This window comes from Clytia hemisphaerica, unplaced genomic scaffold (assembly GCF_902728285.1).
Source record: "Clytia hemisphaerica strain Z4C2 unplaced genomic scaffold, Clytia hemisphaerica genome assembly, whole genome shotgun sequence".
NCBI classification, from domain to species: Eukaryota; Metazoa; Cnidaria; class Hydrozoa; order Leptothecata; family Clytiidae; genus Clytia; species Clytia hemisphaerica.
The window spans coordinates 3,162,053-3,173,440 of NW_027103562.1; the positions used below are offsets into that span (position 1 = coordinate 3,162,053).

Sequence of the window (11,388 nt, forward strand, 5' to 3'; positions counted from 1 at the left end):
CCAATATTATTTTTTAGAATTTTAGTTTAGCTCATTCATCATCAGTTATATTCTTTCATATAGGTTGTTTGTTTATAGTTTGTCATTCATTTGTTAACAGTTTTCTTAAGTTTTTTAGAATTTTTATTTCCTTTGATATTTTGATTATACTTTTTTGTATGACTTGCTTTGAAAATCAACTTTAGATATTGCCCCTCCCCCTGAGTTAGTTAATCTAATCAATATCGTAATTGACCTTTCCCCCATTCGACTCTGGCAGAAAGAAATTTTACAGGGCTGTCATTTTTTCAAACTTAACTCCTAAATATTTTTCTGGTTTATACTCCGCCCTGATTTTGCCTTCTCAACCAATAACCCCCCCCCCCTTAGAATTTTCCACCTCGTTGTTGATCCCTGCATTTTCATCCTTTAAACTTGACGCCCGCTGTGTGTCATTCTTCGTGTACGGCAAATTCCTGACCAAAGTTTATTAGGGATGACTGTCGTGTCGGGTTTCAACTTATGATTAGTTTTTATATTCTTTTGTCAAGCGTAGTATCATATTTTATCATATAGGCATTATATACTCTATATATTTTGTAAGATTGCACAAAAAACGAAGCCTTTCGTACCCAAGTCTGTCATTTTCACCTTTTCACCTCAACAAAATTGTTTGTCTGAATCACATATGATTAACAGTTTTGAGAAAAGTTTTGAGAAAGGTTTATCAGTTTCTTCAATTTTACATCACATTTTTTCGTTTCTGCAAAAGTCATCTGAAGCTTGATTTTTGTTTCTCATATTTAATCTTTTATTTTTAGCAATCACAAATAAAAAATAAAATCATCAAGAAACTGAAGCATTTGTTTTGTGAACCAACCCTTAGTATTTGAATTCAAAGAACAAGAAGTTTTGATCCATTGTAATACCTTGTATGATGACGTTTGAAACGTAACATGGAAACGTAATATCAAAACGTAATATGAAAAGGTAATATCCAAGATGCCATTCCGACGGAAAAACAGACCCGCGTATGCAGGCAGAAGAAAACAAAGAGCCGAACAACTGGTAACAGCTGATTCAGGTATGATTGTTTCTAATTTCATTTCATTTGTATTTCTTATTACATTTTTAGATTGAACTTAATTACCAACTTTGTACATTGTGGAGTGAAGTTAGGAAAATTATAATTTGATTTAATATGAATTTGATATTATAATAGATCTTATCGGAGTTTTTGACTTTTCTAAAACAGCGATGCATTGTGGGATTGTTTCGGGGGTATTACATTAGAATTCCCTCGAGGAATTCCTAAGAAATTTCTATTGTAATACCCCCGAAACAATCCCACAATGCATCAAAAACTCCGATAAGATCTATTACAGTATGACTTTCTCTGGCAGTTCTAACCAGCGAATTAAATGCATCTAACCTAGACCTGGTTAGATCTGCTGGAATTTAGTTCATTTAACAGTTATTTCTTGAAAGGACCATCACTAAGGAAATTGATTTTTCTATTTTTTTCTTTCAGAATGTTGTTTTTGTCACCAAGGACTGAACGAAGAATGTGGATTGTTTTTCAACGATGTTGAAGCCAAGATTGCCGCTCACCAGTTCTGCTTGGTAAAAAGGCTTTGAATTTGTTAAACTACCCTACTTAAACTTATCTCTTCTTTCCTGAGTTAACCTTCCAATGTCTGCTTATATTTATGATATTCATGACGTAATGTCCTCTATGGAAAGACCCCGGTTTTTGCCAGTAGTGGCAAATTTTATACAATTTTTGTCTAATTTAGATTTGGTTGAAACCGGGGTATTTCCGTAGAAAACATTACGTCATGACTATCATGAATCAGGTTTTAAAATTCATTATTAGGTGCAAAACTAGTATTAGGTGCAAAATTTCTTTGTTAGATTTGCAGTATTTTTAGGGTCTCATTTTTCATCAAAGTTTATAATAAGAACTCAAAAATTTCACAATGTCAATTACAATTCACCAAAATATGTGCTATAGAATATTAAAATCCATTTTCCAATTCTTAATATTATTGCTTTCACCACTGTTGTTTCAGGGCCCGCGCCACGATTTTGAAAGTGAGGGGGCCAACCAAAATATAGTGACTAAGGAGGCGCAACCATGGTTTGCGCCGACGGGCGGGAAAATTTTCGATTTTGACCTATCTTATTTGGCTAAAACAGCTTCCTTTTTGTTCTGATTTTCTGAAAGAAAACTGTTAAGTTTGTTTGTTTAAAACAAAAGAGTATAATTAGACTTATTTAAGTGTCCATCCGTCCTCTTTTAGAAAGGTTCTAACGTTTTTATTGGCACTCGCACAGAAAAGAAAAAAATAATTAGGTGAAGAGAAATTTTTTATTTTGCTTTGCAAAAAAGTGGGGGGGCCATGGCCCCCCCCCGGCCCCCCCGGTGGCGCGGGCCCTGTGTTTGGAGAAATATTTCTTTGCTAAATTTGCAGTATTGTTTACAAACCGTCCTCTTTATAAGAAGTCAGAAATAGGAACTATATCAATTATTTTTCCATTTCAGTTTTTCAGTTCAGGCCTTCCACAACTTGGTGAAGACACAGAAGGTTTTGATGGCTTTTTGTATAAAGATATCATTAAAGAAGCACAACGGGCTAATAAGATTGTAAGTCGTGCCCAAACCCTCTTTCTCGTTCGATTTATTGAACAAGTCGAAATTGGGAACCGCGGGAAACCGGACATAGGGAATGAGTTCTGACTAATGGAATTCTGACTTCACTGATGTTGTAAACAGATTCATTAAAAAAAACAGCTTCCATCAAAGTTTGCAACACCTTTATCCCCATGAAGTTATTTTTGAAACTTGGCTCAGATTTTCAAATTTAGCAAAGCTTCCAAAGTTTTTTTCTCTTAAATTTACTGTAAATGTCAAATTAACTAAATTTGATGATTTGTAGCTTCTTTGATCTGTTTCAGTTATGTAAATTTTGCCAGCAACCAGGAGCGTCAGTGGGTTGTAGTTTAAAAACTTGCAGAACGTCATATCATTATTTGTGTGGATGGAAGCAAGGATTACAATTTGTTTTCCACGACTGCTTCGAGTAAGTAATGACCATTGTATAGCTTTTCATTAATGGGCTCTTCCAGAAAAAAATTGAATATGGAGGGTGGAGGATATAACATTTTTTAGAAATTTATCCCCCGGACATTGTGACTTTTGACCCCCCGGACAGCAAGTCTAACCCCCCTGACAAGCATCAGTTGACCCCATGGACAATTAACGTTACCCTCTAACAAAGCAAAATTACCCCCAAAGAGAGCAAGTTTACTCACCGGACACTATATCCTCCACCCCCATGTACGGACATTTTCTGGAAGAGCCTAATGGTTCGACAGTGTTTATATATACTGTGGCTTCGATTCATATTTATTCGAACAACGAGGCAATATTCGTTGGGTATATTCTCTTTTTCTCTCACTAAAGTTAAAACATCACTCTTTTGATCGAAAGTATTCATGATATGCACCATTGCAATGTCTTCTGTTCCACCCAATAGCTGATTGGTTGAAAGTGACGTATTGACTGCTTTTACGTCACTTCCAACCAATGAGCTATTGGGTGGAACAGAAGACATTGCAGTGGTGCATATCATGTATACATGAGAATTCTATTCATGATAGGCAACACTGTAACGACTTCATAAAGTTACGTAACTTCACTGTTTTTGGGGTGCAGGAGTTATCCATTATCCAACAAACAATTTTTAAGATAAGTCTTGGGATCTAATGAACTTTGTAATCCCCATCATTTTTCTCAAGGGCATGTAATAGCCATAGATTTATAAAGCCCGAAGGGCTAGATGTCGTGCTTTAGCTGAAAAGTGTGCCGTAGTTAAGTAGGAAATTCTACCTAGGTCACACGCTTGACCAATCAGAAGCTTCGCAATATTTTTTGCGATATTTACTTTGTTTGCTTAGAAAAGCTTAAAGCACAACATCTAGCCCTTTGGGCTTTATAAATCTATGGTAATGAATAAGCATGAAATAGCTTTTGCCTGAAAAAAAACTGACTTACTAGCGCCTACTTTTTTAGCTTTGGAGAATTTGGAATAGTTTCCATTCTTTATCGTTCTAGTTCGTTCTGCAAAGCACATTGCTCAAAGCAAGATTTATCAGCGCTGAAGGACAAAACACAAGAACATCTTTGTCCGCTTTGTTTGGAAGATGTAACACGTCACGTGAACAAAATCATCAAAACTCCATGTTGCAAAAATATGTTCGTTCATAGAGAGTGCGTCCAGGTAACTTTTTGCCATTTTTAATCTTTCTATCGAGAGTGTGTCCAGGTTTTAAACCTTTCCTTAGAGAATGCGTCCAGGTTTTAAACCTTTACTTAAGGAATGCGTCCAGGTAACTTTTTTTTTAATCATTTTTAACCTCTCTAGTGCGCAATATTTTTTCAAAAATGGGAAAAGCATTTAACTTGTAGTAGCTTGAGAGTTAGACAATACTTTTGGAAAGCTATTTACATTAAACAGCCTTCGGTTTAAGTCCCTTATAAATCAAGTGGTCAGACAACCTCGTTCCTTGCGTATTATCAGCTTTTTGATGCTTACTGATAGCGCCAGATAATTTATCTGGCGTCAATCAGTACTGTAAATAAAGCCTGGGATACACGGGGACGAGATTGGTGGTCAGGTGTAATGATCTACAGAGTCCAGTGTGGTAAAATAAGCTTTCATTTTGTTACAGACACAAGCGAACAATGCTGGATATTTCTTCAGATGTCCGACATGCAATAATCAAGAACTCTTCCAGAAAGAAATGTCCACATTTGGTGTTTACATTCCACAACGGTAAAACGATATATTTTTCATTCTACTTTAATTAAATTTCGGCAAAAAATCACAAAACAAAAATTTCTGTATTTACTTTGTTCGAAATCAGTTGAAAATGGAATCGAAAACGTCATTTGGAAATTTTTCAGTTTTATTTTATGCGAAATGTCCGATTTTAAAAATTTAGTATTGATTTAATTTTGCTAATCGATCTCGTGAAAATAGGATAAAATTAGCGAAAACGCGAAATTAAAAATCTTGTGAAAATTAAAGCATTATCTGCAGGTACTTAAAAGGACTTCAAAAGGGGCATCTTTTGATGCCTTCATCTGTACAAATATTTTCTTGTAAAGAACTTTAAAGGGACATAACTGTACTTGCGAAATTTGTAAACAAACTGTATGCAGCGGATACAAAATCAAAACAAATGTCACATGTCAAAATAAAAAATCAAACCAAATATGGCTAATTTTGATTGATCAATTGTTTTACAAGTTTGTTTTGGACACGTGGTTCGCGCAATGTTTACATTTTACTACTTTTATGTCCCTTTAACGTCATATTATTTTTGCTGAACTGAGATTCGATATCAAAAGAACCAACCTTTCTGAGACTCGAAAATTTCGATTTCAATGTGTTAAACGAATTTTATTTTTCTTACAGTGACGCTGCATGGGAAAAGAACAATGCGTTCGGTGATTTATTGGAAAGTTATGACAAATGTGATTCTGCAGAATGCCGTTGTCCGTTCGGTAAATCACACATCGAAGACGAAGGGTACGCCCTGTTTTTTTTTTCATTTATTGTCATATCACAGTGGAGTCTCCTTAACTCGTACCCACACGGGGAACACAAATTTGTTCGAGTTGGGAAATTTCGGATTATGGAGTAGGTTTATGATACATTTTAACTGAAGGAACGAGATTGTTCGACTTAAGTAAACATTCGAGTTATAGAGGTTCGAGTTAAAGGGGTTACTAAACAGAAAGTACCACAAGCATATTCTCTGTTTCTTCTATTTCTTGCTGTCGGGTCTTGAAACACGTAAAAATGAAAAACTTGAGTTTTGATAATCTTATTGTTAGGAAAATATATAAACTAAAGGTTTTACGTACCTTACTTGTAAAATACTGCAGTTTTTCTACTTGAAAGATTAAGCATTCTGGTTAAATTGCCCTAATATGTACTTTAGAATTTCTAGAATGTTGTCCTAGTTTGTCCTCTGTTTTTGGCAAAAACATAGTGTCTCTCGGTAGTGTTTCGTTTAGAACTAGTTGAAATTTTGTTTTTCGTCTTGACCTTTTTTTTGAGAATAATCTGGCCCAGAAGAAATTTTTTTCAAATCCATTAAACGTCATTTTAGTGATTGGGACCTCTTGCGATGTTACCACTGCGGTCAAAGTGGCGTTCACCGGGCATGTCTTGGCGCCGACGTCACACCTGAATACGAATTCGTGTGCCGTGACTGTAACGACGTCGTCGGGGTCAACAAAATAAATTCTGTTGTATCACCGGAACGGCATGGAGAGCGCTGGGAACAACACAAGTTATTGTTGAAACAATTGCGTCAGGTGAGTTGGAAGCCTTGTTTTTACAAGCGCGTTGCGGTTACGTCTATCTATGAAGCCTCAAAAATTGCAATCGTTTCTTTTGGTTTATCATCAGAAGGAATTAAAACAAATACAAATTATACACATTGTGCGATTTTTTAAAGCGAACACTATTAGTGGTGGGAAATTGAAATTTGGTCACAAAATCGAACTATTTTGCAGAATTTTACCACCATACGTCAAACAGTGTGTAGGGGTCAAAGTATCTCAAATAATTATGTAAGAACACAAACAGCAATTTATTTTATTTTCTATCAGAAAAAAGATCCGATCTTGCTGTCGTGTGGGATGCCGTCCGTGTTACGTGAGCTTCACGGCGTCACAAAGCAATGTCGTGTCGTGATCAATCCACTTCCCGTATTTCTGATTGACCGGTTGCAACGACGTCGGGTAATCAGTACACGGTCACTCATCCAAAACTACGGTAAGCACTAAGTGAGAAATCTTTTATTACATTTACTTTTGAGAAGAAGGTAGGGGTTTGTTTGGTGAAAGCAAAAGGATCTAAGATCTTTGATTGTGTTCCACGAGGAAGCTATTCCATTCGTTTATTCATTCATTCGTTCATGCATTCATTGATTTATTCCGTCAATCATTCATTCATTCATTCATTCATTCCGTCAATCATTCATTCATTCCGTCAATCATTCATTCATTCATTCATTCCGTCAATCATTCATTTATTCATTCCGCCAATCATTCATTTATTCATTCATTCCGCCATTCATTCATTCATTCATTCATTCCGTCAATCATTCATTCATTCATTCATTCCGTCAATCGTTCGTTCGTTCGTTCGTTCGTTCGTTCGTTCGTTCGTTCGTTCGTTCGTTCGTTCGTTCGTTCGTTCGTTCGTTTGTTCGTTCGTTCGTTCGTTCGTTCGTTCGTTCGTTCGTTCGTTCGTTCATTCATTCGTTAATTCATTCATTCATTAATTCATTCATTCATTAATTCATTCATTCATTAATTCATCCATTCTTTTATTTATTAGGAATCACCGTAACAAATCCACCGCCACCCAGAGCTTGGCCTCCCAAGATGCGCAAGCCACGCGGTAAACAGCGCCGCAGGGTATGTAACGCCAATATCGCGCGAAGGAAGAAGTTAGAAGGACAAACGTCCACAATCTCTACTTTACGTAAGTTTCTATTATTTAAATTCTGAGTTGATACTTGTTATACTGTGTTTCTTTTTTATGCCTTTATGCAAAATTGTTTGGTACGTTAAAGTTGATTAACCTCTGAATTGATTGAAGTTGTATTTCAGTTGCATTTCCTTATTCCATTTTCAGCTGTTCCCTCAACAATACAAGTCACACACTCACACACGGGAAATACCTTACCTGCTCAAAGCGCCTCTCCCTTGAGTAACATCCATCTACCGAAAGACAATGTGAACAAAACACCTTCACCTTCTCGCTGCGCTAATGGAAACCGACCGTCTGAAACATCAAAAACTCAAACAGACAGTCCTTCTTCAAACAGTCAAGATAGCCCTACCCTTTCCAAAACAGCAGCTCGCATCTTATCTGCCATCTCGTCCCCTTTTGTGAGTTCTTTTCATCGTAAACGGACGCTCAGTGATACGATTTCGGACGACACGATCAGCGTCAAATCTTCGCCCACCGATAAACTTCTCGTGCGTATCGATCGTAACAAAACTCGTTCATTTTCCGATAGTATATTTACAGACAAAGCGACACTCGGGAAAACTCGGTCGTTGTCGGTCACGGACACGGTACGAGACGACGAAAGCGAAGTGACTCTCAGCGCCGACGAATCGTGTGACGAAGACGAATATCTCAGCGACGAAATTCCCTTCCCGACTGTTAAACGACTTTTACCGACAATCAACGAGAATGATAACAAGAAACTAAAAGACACAAAATTGACACATTTCTTCAACGAGAAAAAGAAACCGACGACGACAAACAATAAAAACACCGACAAACAACCTTTACATATACGGCGTCGAAACTCTGATTTAAAAACAATCGTTAAAAATAACCATAAAATTTCCGATTGGTTTAGACCTGCCACGACGAAAAATCCAATATCCTCATCTGGAAACCATCCGCCTTTGAAACGTTCATCACCGCCCAACGGTAACAACAACGCCACTGTTCCGCCCTCTCTATTTTACAATAAAACACCTCCATTGAATTCAAATGATAACAATACAGCATCATCCTCAACCGTTGATTCTCATCCTTCGAAAGTAAACAATTATACGAATTCTAAATCACAAACAATGGGACACAATAAAAACATGCCCACGAACTTCAATAACAAATCGCCGTCTTCATTTTCTACAACTTCAACGAACAATAACAACAGGGCGGGGAAGCAAACATTAAAACGCCCTATTCCCGCCCAAGTACAGTGGATTTCTTCAGATAGTGAGGCAGACAGTCCGCCCGCCAAAAAATCGATTCTTATAACACGCCCGCATCCTGGGAAGAAATCAAGTTGCTCTAAAATCTCCAGTGCAAATAAAAGACACGATTCGCTAGACTGTCAGCCAGGCCCTTCCTCGTATTATATATCAGACTAGTAACCTTAACTTTCTTCCGCTTTATCCTCTATCGTAATTTTCTCAGGAATGTTCAGACTTTGCTAACAACTATTTTTTGACGAACAAATGGCCGGTCATTCAACTTGAAGATACACTCCTGACTGGGTAATTAAATTTCTAATTTAACTTAAACTTTGTGTTAAGGAAATTGGCAGACGACTTCTTCTAAAATAGGCAAAAATTGGGAATATGATTTAAAGGTCCAGTTTTTCAAATTCATTTTCAAATTTTCTGAAAATTTGAAACTTTGAATACATCCACCTAAAGTTATCTTTCTAACGAGATATTTTTTTATTGTATCTTTCAAAATGTTTTAACGGCCCGTTTTTTTTACATGAAATTTAATTAAATTTGGGAATAACTTTTGCTCGCGATGATCTATTCTAATCCATTTTTTCGGATATTCAGTTTTCACATTGTTTATATTTTGTAGATATTTTTATCCTAATTAAAAACGGTTGCATTTTTGGTACTAAACTTGTCTGAATTCTATAAGTGGAAAAATCCATTCGTCATATTTTATAAGGGCGTAAAGGGCCGACAAGGTATTTCATTTCTTGTTGAAGCACTTCCACCCTTTTGGGACGAGATGGAGTCTTTACAAGCACTTGGTCGATTGGTTGGTCGTTAACCAGTAATAAAACAATTTTTATTACTTCAAATAACCAATTATTGAAGTATCTTATAAAAACTCCATCTCATCTGGCAAAAAGCCTCTTTTTCACAGACAGAGCTTTAAAATTCGGGATGAGCCGGAGTTTTAACAAGATACTTCACTAATTGGTCATTTAAAGTGATAGAGATGACGCGTTTTTTAGAAAAAGTAAGAAGATTCTTTTATTACATCTTAACGACCAACCAAATCAAATAAGAGCTTGTAAAAACTCCAGCTTGTCCCTAAAATTCATACCGGAAACTTATCAGTCAACTTACTATTCGGTCACGGGTCAAATTTTGATTGATGCAATACAAGAGTCGATTAGTCCAGTAGAAATTCGTCCATAATAGGGTCAACCTAGAAAAAAATATTATAAAAGGTTTCTATATACCGTTGGAAAGATAATTTTATCAGCTTTCAAATGAGGGGTAGAGTCAATTTTTTTGTCATGGGGAAAAAAAGTTATGGACCAAAGAGTGAGAGGGGGTTTTCTAAGCAAAAAGCAGTGACCCATTAAAAATGTCAATTTTAAAAGTTTTTAAACAGCTAATTTTGATGGTTCCATCTGATAGAGCTTGAAGAGTAGATGTCCAAAATGGGGTCATTTGTAAAATTTGGTCAACCAGACCCTGAGAAAATAGCCATAATGGCTGAAAAATCGTCATTTTCAATGCTGACGTCAACACTTTAAAAATTAATTTCAACACTCAAAATCACTTTCAACGGATGCGTCTCGAAGAGTACTATCGAATACAGGTATAGTTTGTTGAGGTACCATGGCTAGATCTCGAGATATTTGCATTTCAAATTTTGATGACTCAGCAAAAAACCATCAAAATCGCTCAAATATGCTGAATCAGCTAAATTTGAAATGCAAATATCTCAAGATCTAGCAATGGTACCTCAACAAACTATACCTGTATTCGATAGTACTCTTCGAGACGCATCCGTTGAAAGTGATTTTGAGTGTTGAAATTAATTTTTAAAGTGTTGACGTCAGCATTGAAAATGACGATTTTTCAGCCATTATGGCTATTTTCTCAGGGTCTGGTTGACCAAATTTTACAAATGACCCCATTATAGACATCTACTCTTCAAGCTCTATCAGATGGAACCATCAAAATTAGCTGTTTAAAAACTTTTAAAATTGACATTTTTAATGGGTCACTGCTTTTTGCTTAGAAAACCCCCTCTCACTCTTTGGTCCATAACATTTTTTCCCCATGACAAAAAAATTGACTCTACCCCTCATTTGAAAGCTGATAAAATTATCTTTCCAACGGTATATAGAAACCATTTATAATAATTTTTTCTAGGTTGACCCTAAATTCTACTGGACTAGATTGGTTTCTACATTTTCCGAAGAATTTTTAATTCCTTAGCTGAGTGTAGAATATTTATGATTTATAATTTTTAATATGATCAAATTACAAAAAAAGATTATTTTAAAATACACATTTTTCATTCCAATTTCTCCTTCCTTTGTGTTTATGGTTTAAAATAATCAGATGATTTGCAAAAATTTTGGTCGGCCACTTGCCTGGGTGGTATTCTACATTCTACAGACCAGAATGTAAACTTAACAGAAAAAATTCGGTTCAATGAACATTTTGTACTTTGTAGATCGGTCTGTAAAATACACGTTGACCACCTGTCGGAGCTTTTGCCTTTTCACCAGTGATTGATAATGACGATCTAAAGACAGTGTGCAAAATTTCAATTTGTCACATGTTTGGCTGGTATTTTA

General features: G+C 36.0%; 1 protein-coding gene across 1 annotated transcript; it reads left to right on the forward strand.

Moving 5' to 3' along the window:
* Positions 1 to 798: 798 nt before the first annotated feature.
* Positions 799 to 9,055, forward strand: LOC136800751 (uncharacterized). The gene is made up of 11 exons (XM_067057407.1): positions 799 to 1,063; positions 1,511 to 1,602; positions 2,525 to 2,626; positions 2,938 to 3,062; positions 4,097 to 4,262; positions 4,714 to 4,817; positions 5,463 to 5,576; positions 6,163 to 6,370; positions 6,668 to 6,833; positions 7,401 to 7,547; positions 7,701 to 9,055. Exons 1-11 carry the CDS (start codon positions 982 to 984, stop codon positions 8,960 to 8,962), a joined length of 2,568 nt encoding a protein of 855 aa, XP_066913508.1. The 5' UTR covers positions 799 to 981; the 3' UTR covers positions 8,963 to 9,055.
* The last annotated feature ends 2,333 nt before the right edge of the window (positions 9,056 to 11,388 follow it).

Bases quoted from the DNA above. Each gene is read 5' to 3' on its own strand.
- LOC136800751 (XM_067057407.1), top strand. From the start codon at position 982: ATGCCATTCCGACGGAAAAACAGACCCGCGTATGCAGGCAGAAGAAAA. The intron at 1,064-1,510 runs GTATGATTGTTT...TTTTTCTTTCAG, and splicing joins ACTGGTAACAGCTGATTCAG to AATGTTGTTTTTGTCACCAA. The intron at 4,263-4,713 runs GTAACTTTTTGC...ATTTTGTTACAG, and splicing joins TTCATAGAGAGTGCGTCCAG to ACACAAGCGAACAATGCTGG.